This window comes from Python bivittatus, unplaced genomic scaffold, assembly GCF_059951505.1.
Source record: "Python bivittatus isolate LINGU-HERP-01145 unplaced genomic scaffold, Pbiv_v1 ctg000470_np1212, whole genome shotgun sequence".
In the NCBI taxonomy this organism is placed as follows: domain Eukaryota; kingdom Metazoa; phylum Chordata; class Lepidosauria; order Squamata; family Pythonidae; genus Python; species Python bivittatus.
The window spans coordinates 1,419,696-1,444,678 of record NW_028277065.1 but is presented as its reverse complement, the minus strand read 5'-3'; the positions used below and the strand labels follow the sequence as shown (position 1 = coordinate 1,444,678).

At 35.3% G+C, this 24,983-nt stretch overlaps 2 protein-coding genes and 2 pseudogenes across 2 annotated transcripts; all 4 read right to left on the bottom strand.

Annotated features, from left to right (window-relative positions):
• Nucleotides 1-1,401: 1,401 nt before the first annotated feature.
• Nucleotides 1,402-2,330, bottom strand: LOC148215560 (olfactory receptor 14L1-like; annotated as a pseudogene).
• Nucleotides 2,331-8,481: 6,151 nt separating this feature from the next.
• Nucleotides 8,482-9,468, bottom strand: LOC148215559 (olfactory receptor 14C36-like). The gene has a single exon (XM_088142961.1). It carries the CDS (start codon nt 9,466-9,468, stop codon nt 8,482-8,484), a length of 987 nt encoding a protein of 328 aa, XP_087999087.1.
• Nucleotides 9,469-18,504: 9,036 nt separating this feature from the next.
• LOC148215558 (olfactory receptor 14A16-like) lies at nt 18,505-19,437 on the bottom strand (annotated as a pseudogene).
• Nucleotides 19,438-23,512: 4,075 nt separating this feature from the next.
• On the bottom strand, nt 23,513-24,499 carry LOC148215557 (olfactory receptor 14C36-like). Its single transcript, XM_088142960.1, has one exon. It carries the CDS (start codon nt 24,497-24,499, stop codon nt 23,513-23,515), a length of 987 nt encoding a protein of 328 aa, XP_087999086.1.
• Nucleotides 24,500-24,983: the final 484 nt, after the last annotated feature.

Sequence of the window (24,983 nt, the reverse complement as noted above, 5' to 3'; positions counted from 1 at the left end):
TATGAATCCTTAATGTAACATACTGTAGTGTGTCAGAAAGTGTGGAATGTTCACCAAAGTTTTATCCCTGCTTTTCTCTTTTCTGTTGAAATAGAAAAAAAGATAGATATGAAAAAAGAAATGACTTCAAACCAAAAAGCCTTGAAACAGCAACCTGAATGTCCTTGCCTCCCATCGTGTAGATTAATGGATTCAGCATGGGTGGAATATTGAAATACAATATTGTAATTACAAAGTCAAGGTGCAGTTAATTGTCAGAGTGCCAGTTTGGTGTAGTGGTTAAGGTGCTAGCTGAGAAACCATGAAAATGTGAGTTCTAGGCCTACCTTAAGCATGTGACTTTGGGCCAGTCACTTTCTCAGAGCCCAATCCACCTCATGGGGTTGTTATTGTGGGAAACATAGGAGGCTGGAGTATTAGGTAAGTTTGATATATAGAAAAGTAGATAGATAGATAGATAGATAGATAGATAGATAGATAGATAGATAGATAGATATGGGGATGAAGAATATTTGCTATATTAATTTGAAAAATCAATGGCTAGCAAACTTTTGTTGGGTAGGAAGTGCATCAATTCTTTTGTGGGGGGAGGTCACAATGAAAAGGTTGATTGAAACCTCTTACGGTTGTAGGTGAGATGACATGTTTATCTAGTCTCCTCATTTTGCAAGATATGTTCTATTCGGTTAGCACTTCCTACTACAAAATATCAGGAAATTGTGCTGCCACTCCACCATTGGTTATAAAATGGTTACTCAGTGTTATGCCCTGCTGACCTTAGTAGGAAAATAAATATGTGCTTAGAATTCCCACAAATCGTGAACTAGCTCCCAAATTTAGGAAATAGGAAGGAAGCTTATTGCAGAATTCAAACATATTCAGAACAGGCCTCTCACCACAGTAAAAGATGTACATGTGAGAGGGGGAATAATCTTAATAACTAGCTTGCATTTTGTAGAAACACAGCTAAGTTTAGCAGAACCAGATTGGAAAATGCTGCTCTACCCAGTAGCTTTAGTAAGAATTGCTGGTTCTTTATTTTCTTCTTCCAAATATGATTTTCTTCATGAGTCATAGTCCTGCCTTATATCTTGGAGCCAGTTGGTTGATTGTAGGCCAAACACTCTCACCTAGCCCTAGAAAAAAGGTACCAGCAAACCACTTCTGAAAATGTTGCCAAAAAAATTGTGCAGAATTGTTCCTGTCGTCACCAGGAGTCAGGGTGACCACAAAAATCTTAATAGAGATGTCTTCACTCATATAAATGAATAAATAACCTTTGTAATGTAAGGTAATACACAGAAAAGTGCAGAGTGGTTACATAGGTTTAATACCCTATGTCTATTTGTCTTTTTTCCCCTCTTTCCCATTGAATTTTTTTTTTAAGTGTAAATGAACAGTTCATGCTTCTTTAAAAAGAAATAATTTCAGACCAAGAAAACTTGAAAGAGCAGCTTTGATCTTCTTGTTTCTCATGCTGTAGATTAATGGATTCATCATGGGTGGAAAAATGGAATACATTATTGTAATTATGAAGTCAAGATGTGATGGATGGTCAGATATGGGCCTTAGGTAAGCAAAGGCACCAGTAAACTAAAATATGGAAAAGACAATGAGGTGTGGCAGACAAGTGGAGAAGGCTTTTTTCCTTCCTTGAACAGAAGGAATTCTCAGTACAGCAGAGAAGATCTGCACATAAGTGACAATGACAAAGACAAAACAACCAAATCCTAATGTAGCACTGAATATTATAATTCCAATCTCAGCTGTATATAAACTAGAACAGGCAATCTTAAGTAAATATGGGATTTCACAGTAGAACTGATTGGTAATATTAGAGCAGAAAGGAATAGCGAATGTTGCAGTAGTGTGTAAGCATTGAGAAAGCTGGCAATCCATGCACTGCCAACCATTTTGGTGCAAGCCGTCCTGTTCATTATCATTTCATATTGCAATGGATTACAAATGGCAACATGCCGATCATAGGCCATAATGGTAAGGAGGGCAATATCAGAGTCCAGAAACAAAACAAACAAGAGAACCTGAGCAACACATCCAGAATAAGAAATATACCTTATATTTGTGAGAAAATCAAAAACAGCCTTAGGGATAATGACTGAAACTGAACCAATGTCTTGCATGGCTAAATTCATCATGAAGAAGTACATGGGGGTGTGAAGGTGGTGGTCAAAGACTATAGCAGTGATAATGAGAATGTTCCCAGTTACTGTCATTAAATAAAGTATCAGGAATAAAGATAAGTAAATAATCTGTACCTCCCAGTGTTTTGAGAAATCCAAGAGAAGAAACACAGATGTGTCATTATCCATTCTTAATTATGATACCCTTAAAGGAATAAAGAACAGTTAATATATTTCTTATTAAATGCAGTTTGGAGTGTTTTGAACAGTAACTGATCATCCTTCACTGATCATTACATTAAATCTTGATTATCCAACATTCAGAGTAACAGCATTATGTCTTGATCTGTCAATTATCTTACTTATTTTTAATTTCAGTGTGGTAAGTCTTGGGCCTTAAGGCATTATTGTATGTCTTGGACTTGGAGATATTTGAGGATGCATTTTAAAATTTCAGGTATTTCTTCAGTACTCATGTATAAAGTCTGATCAGATTCCAATTTTTGGTTTCATTGTTGATTAGAGCCAAACTGAGTCAGATTAAAGCATCCAAATTCAATGACGTCCCTTCAGTATGAACTGATTAAGATACTAGAACCAATGTATGCATGGGAAAAAAGGCTTTAGATAAGTTGAAGCTTTGTAATCACTTAAATTGAATCAATGACTCAATCAATGTAGTGACTTTGGTTTAGGAAGGGAATGAAATTGCTTTTGAAGAGAATGTTAGTATGGAATATTTACAAAGCCCTAGGTTTTAAGGGCTCATGAAAAATGAAAATGAGGGCATGAAGGGAAATGACCTGAAATCAAATTACATGAAGATAAGGTAAACTTCCAAACTCAGCTGATTCTTAGGCTTTTACTTCAGTGGATTACATTCAGTTGAGACAGGGAAAGCTTTGGCTGAATAAGTAAAGAATGTTTGTATAGTAATGGGATGTGTGTGTGTGTGTGAAGGGGAACTATAACTCAGGTTGCTTGATCAATTTAAGATATATTAAGTTCTAGTGCTGCTTACTTTCACCTCTCCTCTTAAATAAAATTTCCTGAAGAATAATTCTTCTATAAGGATATGACACTTACATTATAATCTGTTTTCTGTTGGAATTATAATTGCACAGGAAAGAGAATGAAAGACTGTTCCGAACATTTAAAGGGGAAAAGAAAAAGAGAAGTAATGGAAAAAATTCGAAATAAAGTAAGTGAATCACTGACCAACTTTATCCACCGTTATCCATTTTTTGGCAGCCATCAGTGAGATTTTAAGTTATGCAGCCAGCACTGATATTTCATCCAAGTACACTTGCTATTTCCCCAGATATTTTTTTAAAAGACTGTCTCAATTGGGAGGATAAAAAAGCCACTGTAGAGTGATTTTTTTTTAACTCCTTAGATTATTGCCCTAGAGTCTGCATTATTTTAATTGTTGGGGGGGGGGGAGTAATTTGCAGGCTGAATAATGAAAAAGATTATATCAAAATAGTTGAACCCTAAATATGACACTGTCAGTATTCATGTTATGGAAATCTAAAATGCTTCAACTCAGTTTTTTGTTTTGTTTTTTTGCTATCCATGCAGGATATTGTACAGTTGTAGTTAGAAATAAGGTGAATGGGTTCTTCTTTAAATAATGACAGAGAATGGTGACATAGGGATATTTCTGAGGTCACCGAGCCAGTTGGTCTAGTGGTTAAGGCTCCAGGCTAGAAACCAGGAGAGGGTGAGTTCCAGTCCCACTTTAAGCACGAAAGCCGGCTGGGTGACTTTGGGCCAGTCTCTCTCTCCCAGCCCCCGACGTCACGTTCAGGCAACAAGCCAGTCAGACAATTTCTGTTGCAACCAACAGACCAACATTTGGTCGATCCAAAAAAAGCCGACCCTGCATGTGTGGGAAAAACATTAGGAAGAAAAATTGCTGTATATGTAATCCCTAAGAATATTTCTCAGAGCTCTTCAAACAAAAATCTTGTATTATTCTGAAATTTAGGGGTTAGCAAACGTTTTACTGCATAGAAGCTGTACCTACATCTCTTTGTGATGGGAATCACAATGGGAAAATTGGTCATGCAAATTCAATTGAAAAATGCTTTGTTTGTAAGTGAAGTGACATATTTATATTTTTTTTCTCCTATTTTGCAAGAGAAGGTTTGCAGTGTTTGTGCTTCCTACTACAAAATGCCAGGAAACTATGTGGCTATTCCATCACTCTTGTGTAAAAAATGGTTATTTTGTAATATGGCTTATAGATTCAATGGAAGAATAAACAAATACCTAGTTCTCCAATAAAGTTTGGAGTCTGATTGCTTATGGGACATCCCGGTATTCATTCTTAGCAAAACCATAGATATATGTTTAATCATAGTCCTGGGTAGCTCTGTTTATGTTTGTTTGTTTGTTTGTTCACTTGTTTTTGTTGTTTTTACTGTGCTCCTAGACTTTCATTACTAGAGGTTGCAGAACATCCACGTGTTCAGCTTTCAGGGTAGTGTCATCAACATAATGAAGGTTATTGAAGATTCTTCCTATGATTTTAAGCCATGCTCCTTTTCTTTCATTCAAGTTTCCCTCTATACTGTATATACCCCACAAAGAAATGTACAGGCTATCTATTTTGAAAAATTGTTTTTTAATTAAAAAATGACAGAATATATTTCACTTTTTCTTAGATTTCATAATAGTTTTAAAATAGGAAAAATACGTTTGATTTGTTATATCATTAAATGAGTGTATTGTATATTTAGGTGATTTACATTTACATAATTCATTTTCAAATTCTGTCTTATATTGTTCAGATCCAGTCACCTTTTTATCTATATTAAATCTTTGTTAATTTTGCAGATGAAAACCATTGAAAATTATATCCCTCTGCCATCAATTGTTTTCTTAACTTCAACTTAAGTTCTCCATTTTCCTGTATTAGTAAGTCTTGATATGTTTCCCATTTCTCTTCATCTGCTGTTTCTTTTCTATAAAATACTTCCCGTGCTAAGGACTCTGAAATTGTTGAATTTGATTCATGTTAAACAACTGGGGCTTTTTATGGTCTATTTCTTCTGTATATCAATAGAGGACAGATTTATTTATTCATTTATTTTGCATTGCACTGCACTGCACTGTATTGTATTGTTCAGATTTTTGGAAAACCCACTCCAAAAAATGAACAAGACCAGAGTCATAAACTACATTTTTTCAAAGTAAAATTAAGTAATTAAAAATAAATACTATGCATTCTCATATGTATTTATCCATATCGGTATGCATATCCATCTGTATCCATCTATTTATCTATCTATCTATCTATCTATCTATCTATCTATCTATCTATCTATCTATCTACGTGTGTATGTGCACGCATGTCTACTGCATATGCATTACGGTGGATAAATACTTTTAAACTATACCTTAGGGCACATGCAACACATGTACATGCACACAATGTGATTTAAATATTTGATTGCTAAATTTAGCTAAACTCTAAATCACATATATTCAAAAAAAACCCAAAAACAAGATTATTTTTTTTATTTCTAATTTCAATTTTCTTCTTCCCTTCCCTTCCCTTCCCTTCCCTTCCCTTCCCTTCCCTTCCCTTCCCTTCCCTTCCCTTCCCTTCCCTTTCCTTCCCTTCCCTTCCCTTCCCTTCCCTTCCCTTCCCTTCCCTTCCCTTCCCTTCCCTTCCCTTCCCTTCCCTTCCCTTCCCTTCCCTTCCCTTCCCTTTCCTTCCCTTCCCTTCCCTTCCCTTCCCTTCCCTTCCATTAATTATTTGTTTGTTTGTTTGTTTGTTTCTGGCTTTCCAGTTTTTCTTTGTTGTAGGTATGTACTATATTTCCTAATTTGCTATTTCATCTGAGCTCAAATCTATCCATGTTACCTTACATATATCAAGGACAATTTCAACCCGTCACCTCCCAGCCGCTCAACTTGCGAGCTGACCGCAAAAACTTCCCTCTTTTTGGTCAACTCATGGAGAATGGCTCTCCTGAGATCAAAACACACTTTCACACTTCCTTCTTTATGTGGAAGAAATCCGGTGTCCAGCCCTAGGTGCCACGTGCCCTTTTCAAGCTGTGATGTTGTCTGCGCTCTTTGAACATGACTAGATTGCCATAAATCCTTCACTGTTTGTGACTGTATAGCCTTTATATGGACACTAACGCCTGCCAATCCTCATTTCTTAATCAGATTTGGATTATGATTATTCTTCAATTTAAGAGAGACTTTCTTTTACAGCAGATAAGTATTTCTCCTGGTTCTTTTCATTCTTTCTGAGATTATAAAGTTAAAGGAAGACTTAGAGATTCAAAGTACATTGAATATCTAGAAAAAAGCAGATAATAAGGATGATATAAGAAAGCTAATGATGGGGAAAAAAGAATATTTATTTTTAAAAGTTTAATCTTTCATGAATCTGCACTGAAAAATCTCAGTTGCATTCATTTGTCCTAGTTCTTGCATGGGAATGATTGCCTGGATTTATGAAACAAAACACCACAATAATTTGAGTAGACTGTGTATTTGGCTGGGATGTGTACCTGTAACTACAGCTATAAAGGCACTAAAGGGAGTGAAGTGAATAATGGCATTGCAGAAAGCATGAATGGAGCTAGAAGAGGCTCCTCAGAGCAGCCATTAGAGAAGGAGGATAGAGAAAGTAGATAAAACAATCCCTTTAACTTTACTTCAATCAATGTTTGATGAATTAGGGTAAACTGGCTCAGTTACTTGCAGCTAAATTCATGACCTTTGAGAAAAAGATAGATGAGGGGTTGGATAAGATGGATAATTCTGTAAAACAAATGTCCGAAGATATAAACTAATGTCTGCAGAAATAAAACAGGTAAATGACAGAATAGAAAATCTAGAGAGTAAATTAGATGTTAGGGATATAGAATTAGAAAGAGAAATGGATAATGTGGCTCTGCTGGAATTTAGAGAGAATGAATTTTATTTAAGATGTAGCACAATTCCAAAGAGTCTGGATGAAGATATTAGAAATGTTGTTCAGAAATTGACAGATTTTTTTAGATTAGGAACAGGACTATACTGAAGATAAGACTGATAAGGTGTATCAGCTAAATTCACATTTTGCTATAATAGCAATTGTTCCAAGGGATGTTTTAGTGCAACTTGTGAGGAAAAAGACAAGGGATCAAGTTTTACAACAGCATTTTAATACAAGATTGAAAATTGATAAAGTAGATATAAATATCTCAAAAGATATTCCTGTTAAAATTCTATGTAAGAGAAAGGAATACTCTTTTTTGACTGAGATATTAAAGCAGAATAAGATCTAATTTTGTTGGGATAAATTAGAGGGAGTAATTTTTACTTTCCACCAGAAATGTTTCTGACTGAATTCTGTTCAAAAAGCCAGAGAAAATTAAAGGAGATTTGGAAGAGGTCCAAATGGAGGTTGTGGAGAAGACTGTCCTAAAATCACAAAGGAGGCAAAAGGACTTTGAAAAAAATGACCCTAAATTAGATGCTACAACTATAGACTTTTCTAAACTACTAGCCTAACTATAGATTATAAATATCTAATGTGGAATATAAATGGAGCAAATGCTCCTAAAAAAAAAAAAAAAAAAGTTTCATTATTTTAAAAAAAAATAAAACAACACATAACTTGAGACTCATATTAGAAAAAAGGACAATTATTTGGCGTGCAAAAATTTAGGATAAGAATTTATTTCAGCAGGATCAATAATGATAACGATAATAATTTATTGTTAATCCTTGATTAAAGGATTAATTGAGGATATATGTTAATTAAAACCAAAAGTTTCATTCACTGGTGAACATGGAAAATTTGTTGGGATGAAAGTTGAATTACATGGAGACAAAACTATAGTTCTAGGATTTTATGCTCCAAATGAAGATTAAGGGATTACTTATAAACATCTTACAAAATGAGTGAGAGATGGTAAATTCTACATTTCATTTTGGTTATTATATGCCCAGTCATAATTAATCCAGTTGGGTTCAAATCAACTACTTAAGGAAACAGCTGAGCTTCTTAACTTGTGGTAAGCACTTTTTAGGGACATGCTGCAGTATAGAGAAAATCAGCTCAGGAAGAGATTGTTTAGGTAATCTTTCTGCTCTGCAAGAGGAGGGAAAAGAAAAAAAAAATGTGGTCAGGTCAGGCACTGGAAAGTTGCCAACAAAATTGCACAGATTTGTCCACATATTCACCATGAGTCAGGGCTGCCTCAGTGCACCATAACAACCTCAATCTTAACAAAGGTGAGTCTAATCTCATGACTGAATAAAACAAATTTTCCAACTTAAGCTAATATATTGGAAGGTGGGAGATGGTTTCATAGTTAATTATATCCTATGTCTGCCTTCTTACTTTCCTGTTGAAATTGAAAAAATGGTAGATGCACAGCTCATTCTCCTTAGAGAACAATAACTTCTGACCAAAAAGTCTGGAAAGAGCAACTTTGAGATCTTTGTTTCTCATGCTGTAGATTAATGGATTCAACATAGCTGGAATAATGGAATACATTATTGTTATTACAAAGTCAAGAATTGATGGACTGTCAGCTATAGGTTTTAGGTAAGCAAAGCAAGCAGTAAACACAAATAGGGAGAAGACAATGAGGTGTGGTAGGCAAGTAGAGAAGGCCTTTTTCCTTCCTTGAACTGAAGGGATTCCCAGAACTGCAGAGAAGACATGCACATAAGTGACAATGACAAAGACAAAACAGCCAAATGTTAATGTAGCACTGAAGATTAGAACTTCAATTTCAGTTACATATAAACCAGAGCAGGTAATCTTAAGTAAATATGGGATTTCACAGAAGAACTGGTTGATCATATTAGAGCAGAAAGGAGTAATGAAAGTGACAATAGTGTGTATTGAAGCATTGAGAAGGCCGGCAGTCCATACACTGCCAATCATTTTGGTGCAGGCATTCCTGTTCATTATCATTTCATATCGTAAAGGATTGCAAATGGCAACATATCGATCATATGCCATGACAGTCAGGAGGGAAACATCACAGCTCACGAAAAACATGAACAACATGACTTGGGCAACACACCCAGAATGAGAAATAGTCCTTATCTTCATAAGAGTATTAAAAACAGCTTTGGGGATAATGACTGAAACTGGACCAATGTCCTGCATGGCTAAATTCATCAGGAAGAAGTACATGGGGGTGTGAAGGTGATGGTCACAAACAACAGCAGTGATGATGAGAAGGTTCCCTGTTACTGTCATGAAATACAGTATCAGTAGTAAAGCTATGTGCATAATCTGTAGCTCCCAGATTTCTGAGAATTCCCAGAGAAGAAACTCAGATGTGTCATTATGCATCCTCAGTAATGATACCCCTTGAAGAAAAAGGAGAATTGTTAAAATGTTTCATATTCAGTACTGCTTGGTGTGATTTGTAGAGTGATGAATCCACTTTTAATGAAGATTAAAACTTCTCGAGATCTATGTAATACAATGTGAGCAACACCATTACACCCTTCTATTTCTTTAAGTATGGTGTTACCTTATAGTTTTGAACTTAAAGATAATTGATTTTTTTTTTTAAAGGGCAGCTTCTACCACTAATTTCTTCATAGCTGGGAGCCTAAAAAAATAAAAAGTATTTCCTCAAGTCAGATAAAAACTGCTGGAAGTTCATTTGAATCAAAGTATATTCAACCACATCAACATGACATATTTACTATTTCCCTCCCTCACTCCTTCCCTCCCTCTTTCTTTTTCTTTTTTCCAGTTTCTTCATCTTTAACTGGCACAGTTGAGGCTGGTATAATGTGCTAGCATTTATTCTGTTTGTTTGTTGAAATGAGTTCAATGTATCATAATACATAACATTTTATATCCATAGAACAGGTTTTGATTTTTTACAGGAATAGCTCTAGTGTTATGTACTTTAGACTTGGAAATTCAGCCTGACTCAGAATCACCATCTCTGCTAATCTTTTTCTAATAGTTATAGAAACATCTTATTCGTGTTTGGATTACCCAGATTCAATTTTTTTGTCAAGTGTGGATGGAGATAATTTCTTTTTGTTTCATTATTTTTTAATCTATGTTTTTAAAGTTTCTTCATTATTGTTCCTTAGTTAACTCTAGGCTTTAAATTATGACACTGCCTTAAAAAAAAATACTTTGAATGACCCTTTAATCTCTACCTAGTGCTACAGGAAATGGGGATTGGGAAGAATGGCTTCAAATCATAGTTTTCCATTTTATTTGACAATTTGGTTTGAATCAAGAACTCTATACAGTCACCTTGGTTTAGAAATTGAATGAAATCATTTTCAAAGAAACCATATTGAATATTGACACAACCCTATGTTTTAAGAATACTGAAAATGAGGTCATATTTATAGAGACTAAAGAGAAATAACAAAAATTAGAATACATGAAGACAAAGTAAATTCTGAAACTCATTTGAATATCAATCTTAAACTTTAGTGCATTACTTTCACTGCCCCTCCTGTGGGGGGGGGGGAGGAAGCTTTGGCTGAATAAGACTAAATAAATAAAGAAGATCTATGCAGCAACAAGGGAAAAGCAAAACTAAACACTGTGGGAAAAGGCATTACTTTCTTTGTTGTTCCTTAGTTAATTTAAGATGCATTAAGTTCTACTGCTGTTTATGTTAATCTCTCTCTTTAAATAAAAGTGCCTGAAGAATCATTCCTCTAAAGCAGCTAAAACATATAAAGTATTTTGTTGGAACTGTAATTACAAAAGAAAGGGAAGGAAAGATTTATGAATATTTAAAGGAAGAAGGGGAGAAATAATGGATATTTCAAAATAAAAGGAAGTGAATGACTCACCATCTTCATCCATCTTTATTCATACAGATTTTTTATCTTTTTCCTATTGTCTTTCAGTCTGTCAGTAAGCTTTTATACTGTGTGGTATTTCAGTAAAAGTTGATCTAATTTTTCTTGCTATATCCCAAAGATGCTTTTAAAGAAAACCTGTCTCCATAGAGAGAATTAAAAAGCCACTGTGTTATGGATTAAAAAAAAAAAAGAATAAAAATAAGAACAAACTCTCCTGAGGTCATTGCCCAAGGGTCTGCATTATTTTAATGTTGAGGGCAGGTCTAATTTGCAGGCTTAATTATTTATATATATTATATATACAGTGTATGTATGTATGTATGTGTGTACATAAGCATGTGTGTATACACAGACACACAGACACACACACACATGCTAAATCTAACTCTGTCAGTTTTTAAGTAATGAAAATCTAAAATGTCTCAATTTTATAATGTTTTATTATAACGTTGAGGATGGCATACTATCGCCCTCTTCTACTATATATTTTGATATTATGGATTGGGAGGTTCAACTTCAGCATAATTATTGTCAATACTCAGAAGAAATTGGTTGCGATTCATGCAGTATATTGTACAGTTATCCTAATTGTCCTTAGAAAATAAGACGCTCCGGATTCTAATTGAAATAATGACAGAGGATGATGACATGAGCATCTATCTATCTATATCTAGCTATCTAGCAATCTTTTATCAGAGATTCTTATACAGTAAAACATAAACATGAAAAAAATGCAGAAAATGAGATTATGGAAGAAAGATAGAGGAAATGTGCAGAAAGTCAAAAGGAAGGAAGGAAGGAAGGAAGGAAGGAAAGAAAGAAAGAAAGAAAGAAAGAAAGAAAGAAAGAAAGAAAGAAAGAAAGAAACTTCCTATATTCTTTGCAGCAGTTACAAACAAAATTAGTATCACTCCACCCGCTTTGAGATTAAATGACATAGTTCACTTCTTCCCATATTCAACCCATTTCAATTGGCAAATCCAAAAATCATCAACCATTTCTCTCCATTTTCAGCGAAAAAGTCCATAAAGGGTTTCTAATGTTTTACAAAAGTACTTATTATCTTTTCTCTAATCAAATAAGTCAATTTTATATTATTTTCTCTTATGAAATATTCTGGTATTATTAATCCTTAGTTTAGAAAAAAAAAAAAAAAGGGTCAGGCACAGGACTGTTACCAAAAAAACTGAACAGATTTGTCAACATATTCACCATAAGTCAGGGGTATCTCAGTGGACCATAGCAAAATTCAGTCTTAACTGAGATAATTCCAATCTCATCAATGAATAAAATAAACTATCCAGCTTAAGCTAACGTATTGGAAAGTGGGAGATGGTTTCATAAGTATTTATACCCTCTGCCTGCTTTCTTACTTTCCTGTTGAAATTGAAAAAATGGAAGATGCACAGCTCATTTTCTTTAGAAAACAATAACTTCTGATCAAAAAGTCTGGAAATAGCAACGTTGATATCTTTGTTTCTCATGCTGTAGATTAATGGATTCATCATGGGGGGGATAATGGAATATATTATTGTAATTACAAAGTCAAGATGTGATGAACAGTCAGCTACAGGCTTTAGATAAGCAAAGCAAGCAGTAAACACAAATAGGAAGAAGACAATGAGGTGTGGTAGGCAAGTGGAGAAGGCCTTTTTCCTTCCTTGAACAGAAGGAATTCGCAGTACAGCAGAGAAGACATGCCCATAAGTGACAACGACAAAGGCAAAGCAACCAATTACCAAGGTAGCACTGAAGATTAGAACTCCAATTTCACTTATATATAAATCAGGGCAGGCGATCTTAAATAAATATGGGATTTCACAGAAGAACTGGTTGATCGTATTAGAGCAGAAAGGAGTAATGAAAGTGGCGATAGTGTGTAATGAAGGATTGAGAAGGCTGGCAGTCCACACACTACCAATAATTTTGGTGTAAGCCTTTCTGTTCATTATAATTTCATATCGCAAAGGATTACAAATGGCAACATACCGATCATAGGCCATGACAGTAAGGAGGGAAACATCACAGCTCAGGAAAAAGAAGAACAAGAGGACTTGGGCAACACATCCAGAATGAAAAATAGTCCTTATCTTCATCAGAGAATTAAAAGCAGCTTCGGGGTAAAAGACTGAAACTGAACCAATGTCCTGCATGGCTAAATTCATCGGGAAGAAGTACATGGGGGTGTGAAGGTGGTGGTCACGAACAACAGCAGTGATGATGAGAAGATTCCCTCTTACCGTCATGAAATACAGTATCAGTAGTAAAGCTATGTGCATCAACTGTAACTCCCAAATCTTTGAGAACTCCCAGAAAAGAAACTTGGATGTGTCATTATCCAGTCTTAATAATGATACCCCTGGAAGAAAGAGGAAAATTGTTAAAAAAATTCCTATTCAATACTGTTTGGAGTGATTTCTAGAGTGATGGATCACCTTTAATGATGATTACGTTAAAAGCTAATTCTCCAAATTTGTGTAAAACATTGTGAGCAATAGCATTTTTGTTGAAAGTTAAGGGTGATGACTCTTACAGATCTTTAACCACTGTCAAGTCTTATGCCATTATCTTATAGTCTTGGGCTTACAGATATTTGAGTTCATTTGTTTGTTTGTTTAACAGGATTTTCGAACACTAAAATAATCCGAAGTAGGAGCCTAAGGCAAACAGATCTTTTTTGTCAAGTCAGATAAAAGGTGTTGAAAGTTGCATTTGAATTCAGGTATAGAAACATGTCAAGGTGACATATTTGAGGTTGCTATCTCCCTCCTTCTCTCTCCCTCTCTTTTCCAAACAGTTCCTTCTTCTTTAACTGGAAGAGTTCAGGCAGGTACAATATGCTACCATTATTTGTTGAAATGAACTCAATGTGCCATAATACAACTTCAACATGCAACATCAAGAAAACGTCAGGAACTTCAGGCAATCACCAGGAGTCAAGTTGTCTCAAACACACACACACACACACACACACACACACACAATAAAGGTTGATACGGAAACTTTAATCTCTTTGATTCTTTTGCTTTGTGTGCCTGTCCTCCAATGTCAAGCTATTAAATTAATCATACAATTACAATATATGATGCAAGAACACTCCTAATACTTAAACACAATTTATTTGGAATTTATTAATAACGGAACCTACCCAGTTCCACACAAAAACGTCTTCAAATTCTGTGGATCCAAGAGTCGTTCCCGAAATATTTTTAAATATTAATGAAACTGATGAATGTGTAGGTACAATTCACAGAAAATTCTGTGAACGTCTGGATCTCGGGCTTGGGGGTTGTACCTCATCATCTGACTGCTCCAGCTGATCAGGAGATTCCTGTAGATGATCAGCCTCAGATGCATCATGGCTTCATGATTCCTGAGGCTGACATTCCACAGGCTCAGCTGGAGCAACGTTGTCAGAATCAGAGTCAGAGTCAGAGTCAGACTGAATTGTGACTCAAGACAGTTGGAGGTTTTTTAGGAAGAGGATGGATAGTCGCCTCTCAGGAATTAATTGATTTTCCTTCATATTGCACATAGATGATCCTTGTGCACCTTCCAATTTCATCATTCTAGGATTTTCCAACATATTTGATCAATAGAAATACAGAAAACCATTTTTACTGTTATGAGTATCTCATTCATTCATTCATTCATTCACTAATTCATGCATTTATTTATAGTGATATATTATTATCAACTAGTTTTAACTGGACCAAAGAGTCTTCCATTAAATAACAACAACAAAAACAACAACCAGTACCTTAATCATACATGTCACTAGGTAAGTAAAAAAAAAAAAAAGAATTTGGAGAATTGAAGATGTGTAGCATAGCTCTTAAGAATTTGGATTGAATAACAACTAAGTGCTATTGTCATTTTGGACATATATTAGTGCCCCATAGAATTTGACTCAACACTTTAGCCATAAATGATTTTTCCTAGTTGGGGTAAAATTATTGTCACTGCAGCTAGCAAACCAAATAATGGAATTAGAAGAGTTTGGGAGCTCATCTTTGGTTTGTTTCTTCTAACCTGTTGATGACTGGCATAAAACACCTAGAGATTTGAAATCCTTGACTTGTTCAAGAATGATACCATTTATATGTGAATTGTAAGAGCAGTTAGCATGTCTCTTCATAAATAATATATTCTTTGTTTAGTAATGGTTGGTGATCATTTTGTTCTTACAAAAAGTGGTTAAGGCTTGAAATCTCTACCTCAGATCGATTTGGGTCAGAGTTAGGATGGCTATGTCATCAACACAAAGGAAAATAGTGACACTAGCTTTTACACAAAACTTGGATGATAATTTGACAAAAAAGTTTAAAAGGGAGGGAACAAATGTGCATGTTTGGTTACCTCTTTTTAAAATGGATATTGACAAAAAGACATTTCAAAAGTGATATACAGGTATGCAGGTAGCCCCTGTTTTAGAACAAATTCCATTCGCAAGGCCTGTCCTTAAGTCGAATTTGTACATAAATCGGAAGAATATAATTGTATAATAGTGTAAAAGTAGTATTGTGTAATTAACTCAAACCATTGTATATTTAACTCAAAGCATTCTGTATTTAACTTGAATTTTGCTACAATAGGCTATGCTCTTAATATGGGTCATCCATAAACAGGTGTTCTTAACCTGAGGACTACCTGTATCTGCATGTGTTTTCATGCAGCATTATGACCAGATACAGAATAGTGAACTATGGCTATTTTTCTGCCAATTTAGTCCACAGTCTCTCCTTCAATATTGACCTGAAGACAAAATAAAGGGATTCTTGTACCGGAATGGAACGGTTTTCAGCCCAATAATCCAGTGTAACAGATGATGAAAAGTTAACTGGTTGGGTCTAAAGCCACTTTTCTCCTTGGCCAGAAGAAAAATCCTATGGAAATTATTCTAGGAAGCTAATAGATAAACTCTCTTCGATTAATTCAGAGTTGAATGCCAGTTGGGCAGGTCCTTTGCCTATCATATCAGAAGAATTTCAGCCTGTGAATCTATAAGAAGTGAATCTCAGGGTTTTTAGTTCTACCGCCTGTATATTAGATCCTTGCCCTTCAAGGCTTCCTGGGAAATAATAGCTGGATACAAGCAGTAACTAACTCATCCTTGGGTGAGGGGATTGTCCCAATTGTGTTGAACAAAGTGTGGTACATTCCTCTTTCAGAAGCATTGCTAAGCCCAGCAATGTTGAATCATTTTTTACCTGTCTCCAATCTCCCCTTTTTGAGGAGATAGTAGTGAGGGTTAGGTCTCTGGAGTAAGCACATTACCAGGACCCTTTTCAATAAGACTTTAGGTCCAGCTACAGAATTGGGATGGCATTGATCACATTTGTGGATGACCCCTCCAGGAACCAGGAGAAGGGAGGTATAACACTCATGGTCCAGAAGGATCTCCCAGCAGCATTTGATACCATTAATCATAGTATCCTTCTGGACACTTCTAGGGTCTTGGAGTGGGAGGCACTTTATTGCAATGGTTATCCTATTTCTTGTGGGCCCTGTTACAATTTGTGTTGGTAAGATAGAGAGGTCTGGGGTCCCTACTATGTGAAACCTGACACACTTCCACTCCTATTTAGCATTTATATGAAGCAGTTCATGAAGTCATCTGTTGAAACTGATTCAAGTATGATTAGTATATAGATTATATCCAGCTGTATATCTCAACCTTGGGTTAGCCAAGCTACCAGTAACTGGAGGCTGTAAAGTTTTGGATCGGGAGCAACAGGCTGAAGCTTACCTCTAGCAAGACTGAGTGACCCTGGTTTCAAGGACCTCCTGATCACAAGGATTTACCATGTGTAGTTCTCAGCAGGGCTGCACTTCCCCAAGTAGATCTTGTATGTAATGTGTGGTTCTCCTGGACTCTTAGCTCCCACTCAAAAATCAGGTGGCAGCTTTGGCCAGGAAGACTTTTGCACAAATCTACCTTGTATACCAATTAATCCTTTCATGGATCAGGAGGCCCTTTTCACAGTCACTCATATCATAGTCCCTTTCTGACTAAACAATGTTTAGACTATTACAATATGGTTTACATAGATAAGTCAATTTCATAAAAAAACTAAAATAAACTGCAGTATGAATCCTTAATGTAATATACTGTAGTGTGTCAGAAAGTGTGGAATGTTCACCAAAGTTTTATCCCTGCTTTTCTCTTTTCTGTTGAAATAGAAAAAAAGATAGATATGAAAAAAGAAATGACTTCAAACCAAAAAGCCTTGAAACAGCAACCTGAATGTCCTTGCCTCCCATCGTGTAGATTAATGGATTCAGCATGGGTGGAATATTGAAATACAATATTGTAATTACAAAGTCAAGGTGCAGTTAATTGTCAGAGTGCCAGTTTGGTGTAGTGGTTAAGGTGCTAGCTGAGAAACCATGAAAATGTGAGTTCTAGGCCTACCTTAAGCATGTGACTTTGGGCCAGTCACTTTCTCAGAGCCCAATCCACCTCATGGGGTTGTTATTGTGGGAAACATAGGAGGCTGGAGTATTAGGTAAGTTTGATATATAGAAAAGTAGATAGATAGATAGATAGATAGATAGATAGATAGATAGATAGATAGATAGATGATAGATAGATAGATAGATAGATAGATAGATAGATAGATAGATAGATATGGGGATGAAGAATATTTGCTATATTAATTTGAAAAATCAATGGCTAGCAAACTTTTGTTGGGTAGGAAGTGCATCAATTCTTTTGTGGGGGGAGGTCACAATGAAAAGGTTGATTGAAACCTCTTACGGTTGTAGGTGAGATGACATGTTTATCTAGTCTCCTCATTTTGCAAGATATGTTCTATTCGGTTAGCACTTCCTACTACAAAATATCAGGAAATTGTGCTGCCACTCCACCATTGGTTATAAAATGGTTACTCAGTGTTATGCCCTGCTGACCTTAGTAGGAAAATAAATATGTGCTTAGAATTCCCACAAATCGTGAACTAGCTCCCAAATTTAGGAAATAGGAAGGAAGCTTATTGCAGAATTCAAACATATTCAGAACAGGCCTCTCACCACAGTAAAAGATGTACATGTGAGAGGGGGAATAATCTTAATAACTAGCTTGCATTTTGTAGAAACACAGCTAAGTTTAGCAGAACCAGATTGGAAAATGCTGCTCTACCCAGTAGCTTTAGTAAGAATTGCTGGTTCTTTATTTTCTTCTTCCAAATATGATTTTCTTCATGAGTCATAGTCCTGCCTTATATCTTGGAGCCAGTTGGTTGATTGTAGGCCAAACACTCTCACCTAGCCCTAGAAAAAAGGTACCAGCAAACCACTTCTGAAAATGTTGCCAAAGAAAATTGTGCAGAATTGTTCCTGTCGTCACCAGGAGTCAGGGTGACCACAAAAATCTTAATAGAGATGTCTTCACTCATATAAATGAATAAATAACCTTTGTAATGTAAGGTAATACACAGAAAAGTGCAGAGTGGTTACATAGGTTTAATACCCTATGTCTATTTGTCTTTTTCCCCTCTTTCCCATTGAATTTTTTTTTTAAGTGTAAATGAACAGTTCATGCTTCTTTAAAAAGAAATAATTTCAGACCAAGAAAACTTGAAAGAGCAGCTTTGATCTTCTTGTTTCTCATGCTGTAGATTAATGGATTCATCATGGGTGGAAAAATGGAATACATTATTGTAATTATGAAGTCAAGATGTGATGGATGGTCAGATATGGGCCTTAGGTAAGCAAAGGCACCAGTAAACTAAAATATGGAAAAGACAATGAGGTGTGGCAGACAAGTGGAGAAGGCTTTTTTCCTTCCTTGAACAGAAGGAATTCTCAGTACAGCAGAGAAGATCTGCACATAAGTGGCAATGACAAAGACAAAACAACCAAATCCTAATGTAGCACTGAATATTATAATTCCAATCTCAGCTGTATATAAACTAGAACAGGCAATCTTAAGTAAATATGGGATTTCACAGTAGAACTGATTGGTAATATTAGAGCAGAAAGGAATAGTGAATGTTGCAGTCGTGTGTAATATAGCATTGAGAAAGCTGGCAATCCATGCACTGCCAACCATTTTGGTGCAAGCCGTCCTGTTCATTATCATTTCATATTGCAATGGATTACAAATGGCAACATGCCGATCATAGGCCATAATGGTAAGGAGGGCAATATCAGAGTCCAGAAACAAAACAAACAAGAGAACCTGAGCAACACATCCAGAATAAGAAATATACCTTATATTTGTGAGAAAATCAAAAACAGCCTTAGGGATAATGACTGAAACTGAACCAATGTCTTGCATGGCTAAATTCATCATGAAGAAGTACATGGGGGTGTGAAGGTGGTGGTCAAAGACTATAGCAGTGATAATGAGAATGTTCCCAGTTACTGTCATTAAATAAAGTATCAGGAATAAAGATAAGTAAATAATCTGTACCTCCCAGTGTTTTGAGAAATCCAAGAGAAGAAACACAGATGTGTCATTATCCATTCTTAATTATGATACCCTTAAAGGAATAAAGAACAGTTAATATATTTCTTATTAAATGCAGTTTGGAGTGTTTTGAACAGTAACTGATCATCCTTCACTGATCATTACATTAAATCTTGATTATCCAACATTCAGAGTAACAGCATTATGTCTTGATCTGTCAATTATCTTACTTATTTTTAATTTCAGTGTGGTAAGTCTTGGGCCTTAAGGCATTATTGTATGTCTTGGACTTGGAGATATTTGAGGATGCATTTTAAAATTTCAGGTATTTCTTCAGTACTCATGCATAAGGACTGATCAGATTCCAATTTTTGGTTTCATTGTTGATTAGAGCCAAACTGAGTCAGATTAAAGCATCCAAATTCAATGAAGTCCCTTCAGTATGAACTGATTAAGATACTAGAACCAATGTATGCATGGGAAAAAAGGCTTTAGATAAGTTGAAGCTTTGTAATCACTTAAATTGAATCAATGACTCAATCAATATAGTGACTTTGGTTTAGGAAGGGAATGAAATTGCTTTTGAAGAGAATGTTAGTATGGAATATTTACAAAGCCCTAGGTTTTAAGGACATATGAAAAATGAAAATTTGGGCATAAAGGGAAATGACCTGAAATCAAATTACATGAAGATAAGGTAAACTTCCAAACTCGGCTGATTCTTAGGCTTTTACTTCAGTGGATTACATTCAGCTGAGAAAGGGAAAGCTTTGGCTGAATAAGTAAAGAATGTTTGTATAGTAATGGGATGTGTGTGTGTGTGTGAAGGGGAACTATAACTCTGGTTGCTTGATCAATTTAAGATATATTAAGTTCTAGTGCTGCTTACTTTCACCTCTCCTCTTAAATAAAATTTCCTGAAGAATAATTCTTCTATAAGGATATGACACTTACATTATAATCTGTTTTGTGTTGGAATTATAATTGCACAGGAAAGAGAATGAAAGAGTGTTGCGAGCATTTAAAGGGAAAAAATAGAGAAGTAATGGAAAAAAATAAAAAAAAAGTAAGTGAATCACTCACCAACTTTATCCACCGTTATCCATTTTTTGGCAGCCATCAGTGAGATTTTAAGTTATGCAGCCAGCACTGATATTTCATCCAAGTACACTTGCTATTTCCCCAGATATTTTTTTAAAAGACTGTCTCAATTGGGAGGATAAAAAAGCCACTGTAGAGTGATTTTTTTTTTAACTCCTTAGATTATTGCCCTAGAGTCTGCATTATTTTAATTGTTGGGGGGGGGAGTAATTTTTAGGCTGAATAATGAAAAAGATTATATCAAAATAGTTGAACCCTATATATGACACTGTCAATATTCATGTTATGGAAACCTAAAATGCTTCAACTCAGTTTTTTGTTTTGTTTTTTTGGTATTCGTGCAGGATATTGTACAGTTGTAGTTAGAAATAAGGTGAATGGGTTCTTCTTTAAATAATGACAGAGAATGGTGACATAGGGATATTTCTGAGGTCACCGAGCCAGTTGGTCTAGTGGTTAAGGCTCCAGGCTAGAACCCAGGAGAGGGGGAGTTCCAGTCCCACTTTAAGCACGAAAGCTGGCTGGGTGACTTTGGGCCAGTCTCTCTCTCCCAGCCCCCGACGTCACGTTCAGGCAACAAGCCAGTCAGACAATTTCTGTTGCAACCAACAGACCAACATTTGGTCGATCCAAAAAAAGCCGACCCTGCATGTGTGGGAAAAACATTAGGAAGAAAAATTGCTGTATACGTAATTGCTGTATAAGGATATTTCTCAGAGCTCTTCAAACAAAAATCTTGTATTATCCTGAAATTTAGGGGTTAGCAAACTTTTTACTGCATAGAAGCTGTACCTACATGTCTTTGTGGTGGGAATCACAATGGGAAAATTGGTCATGCAAATTCAATTGAAAAATGCTTTGTTTGTAAGTGAAGTGACATATTTATATTTTCTTCTCCTATTTTGCAAGTCAAGGTTTGCAGTGTTTGTGCTTCCTACTACAAAATGCCAGGAAATTATGTGGCTGTTCCATCGCTCTTGTGTAAAAAATGGTTATTTTGTAATATGGCTTATAGATTCAATGGAAGAATAAACAAATACCTAGTTCTCCAATACAGTTTGGAGTCTGATTGCTTATGGGATATCCCGGTATTCATTCTTAGCAAAACCATAGATATATTTTCTCTAGGATGATCAGTCCCTAACCTGGTTCTTCAGGTCTCAGCTGTACCTGAGTCCATCTATCCTGTTGTTGGTCATCATCTATTTTTCTCTTCCTTCCACTTTTTCCAGCATTATAGACTGCTTCAGAAAGCTATGACTTTGCATAATGTGTTGAAAATTTGATATTCTGAGCCTGGTATATTTAGGTGATTTACATCAATTTGGAAAGTTAATTCTTGGGAAATTGTTTGCTTCTTTATTATTTCTGTTTCTTTTGTCTGTTTGGATTTATATCTTCATAAATAAATAATTTGTTGGATGTGTATATATTATTGCCTGTATTGATTTGTCTGTATTTCTTTTTTTTTTAATTTGAATAAAATGAGAGAGAGAGAGAGAGAAGCAGACAGGCAGAATTCAGTAAATTTCTTTAACCAACCTGATCTTATCATTATGCTTTTATTAAAGACATGTGAATTAGATCTTGGCCTTGATTTCATCTCATGTGAATTTTACTAAAATTAAGTTTGAAAGAAAAGGATAATGTAATTATTAGTTACTATTGGACCAAGTTTTCTCTATTTCCTCTTAAAAATCTTTCAAAAATTACCCATTTTGTGATGTTTGAATGCATCCTGAGACCATGTTTACTTAGGAAAGTGATGTAGTCATATTATTTGGGAAGACAAACTATCACTCATGCATCAAAATTGTAGGGAAAGATGGCCTGATGCTACATTCATACTTTGGAAAATAAGTTGAATGATGGATTAAACCACTCCAGCTAGTTAATACAAATGTCTGGATGATATCTTTACTCTACTCTTAACCACGCTTGGTATTTCTCTGAATTAAAATGCCACGCTTCCATTACTGCTAATACTAAGTAATATTGATATCTTGGTTATAAATTGTTTCCAAATTTTCATTACAGTACATGTACCAGAGTTACTCAGAATATTAAGTGGAGGAGCAATCAGGAAACATGATTAAAAACCTAATGGAGACCAGCAGAAGAGCAGCCACAGTGGTATAATGCATCATTCCTATTAAAGACTTGGAACAGGTTCAGAGGTCATTGGAAAAATCCATATTTACTTTAACCATATTTTCTTGAAAAAGCAAGAAATATGCCAAGGTAAATACTGCAGATAAGTAAACTAATAAAATCCTGTCCGTCCCCCCCCCTTTTTTTTTTTTTAAAGAGACTCTTTTAACTTGTGGGGTGGACAAATTTATTTGATGATTCAAAAAATGGTAGCCCTCTTGATTCATAAACGTCCTTCTTTATAGCTGATATAGAGAGATATTTTATGAAATTTTTATTGTTTAAGGATTATTTGGACCCTACTATGTATTCTTAAATACAGTTTGCAATAATTTTCCCTAAAGCAAACAAACAGGATTATTTACTTTCAAATATATTGTATCAATGCTTTCTCCTAATAAATACATTGTGTACAGATTTTCTGTATTACATCCATATTGGAAATACAAAAATTCCATTCAATTCAATGTTTCATACCACTTAATTCTATTTTCATATCTGTTAATTAGCTGTTGTTCACAGCATTTCTGTTGTGATACTTATCTCTGAAGCTGAAACATCAGACAAAAGTAATACATTTCAGTCAAAGTATTGTAACCAGTGTGGTCTAATGGTTAACTCAAAGAATTGGGAGAAAATGAGTGTTGGTCTTGCTCTACTCAGCTAGGTGTCCCTGCAGCAAACATTCTCTCTCAGGCCACTTCTTAAAATTTTGGCAAGAAAATTGCACAGACATGTGCCCACACTCACAAAGAGTCAGGGCTGTCTCAGTACACCATTCAGTCTTAACAGAGATGAGTTCAATCTGAAAAATGAACAAAATAAACTTTATTTTGTATTTACACCCTATGTGGGAGATGGCTGCCTAAGTATTTATACCCTATGTCTGCTTTCTTACTTTCCTGTTCAAATTTAAAAACTGATAGATGCACAGCTCATTCTCCTTAAAGAACAATAACTTCTGACCCAAAATTCTTGAAAGAGCAACTCTGATGTCCTTGTTTCTCATGCTGTAGATTAATGGATTCAACATAGGTGGAAAAATGGAATACATTATTGTTATTATGAAATCAGGATGCAATGAACTGTCAACTATAGGCTTTAGGTAAGCAAAGCAAGAAGTAAACAAAAATATGAAAAAAACAACCAGATGTGGTAGGCAAGTAGAGAAGGCTTTTTTCCTTCCTTGAACAGAAGGAATTCGCAGTACAGCAGAGAAGACATGCACGTAAGTCACAATGACAAAGGCAAAACAACCAATTACTAATGTAGCACTGAAGATTAGAACTCCAATGTTAAATACATATAACCCAGAGCAGGTAATCTTAAGTAAATATGGGATTTCACAGAAGAACTGGTTGATAATATTAGAGCAGAAAGGAGTAATGAAAGTGACAATAGTGTGTAATGTAGTATTGAGAAGGCTGGCAGTCCACACACTACCAATAATTTTGGTGCAAGCTTTTCTGCTCATTATCATTTCATATCGTAAAGGATTGCAAATGGCAACATTCCGATCATAGGCCATGACAGTAAGGAGGAAAAAATCACAGCTCAGGAAAAAGACGAACAGCAGGACTTGGGCAACACATCCAGAATGAGAAATAGTCCTTATCTTCATCAGAGAATTAAAAACCGCTTTGGGGAGAATGACTGAAACTGAACCAATGTCTTGCATGGCTAAATTCATCAGGAAGAAGTACATGGGGGTGTGAAGGTGGTGGTCACAAACAACTGCAGTGATGATGAGAAGGTTCCCTGTCACTGTCACTAAATACAGTATCAGTAGTAAAGCTATATGCATAACTTGTAGTTCCCAAATTTTTGAGAATTCCCAGAGAAGAAACTCAGATGTGCCATTATCCATTCTTAACAATTTCACCCTAAAAGAAAAAGGAAAAAGAATTCTTAAAATATTTCCTATTTGATTCTGTTTGGAGTAATTTGGAGTGTACTGCATCAACATTTTTTGAAGATTAAAATTTTTATTAAAACATTCTGAACAATATCATTATGTGATTGTATTTGCTTAAAGTTCAGGGTGATGAATCTTACAGTTATTTAACCACTGTCAAGTCTTATGGTATTATTTTATAGTCTTGGACTTAGAGATATTTGAGTTTTTTTTTTTTTAATAGCATTATCTAACATTTATTTCATCAGAAGTGTGAGCCTAAAGCAAACAGATCTTTTTTATCAAGTCAGATAAAAGTTGCTAGAAATTGGATTTCAATTGAGGTATATTCAACCATGTCAATGTGACATGATTGAGGTTGGTCTTCCCCTCCCCCCCTTTTTCCAAACAGTTTCTTCATCTTTAATTGGAACAGTTCAGGCAGGTATAATATGCT

Coding starts and splice junctions, on each gene's coding strand:
- LOC148215557 (XM_088142960.1), bottom strand. CDS start 24,499: ATGGATAATGGCACATCTGAGTTTCTTCTCTGGGAATTCTCAAAAATT.
- LOC148215559 (XM_088142961.1), bottom strand. CDS start 9,468: ATGCATAATGACACATCTGAGTTTCTTCTCTGGGAATTCTCAGAAATC.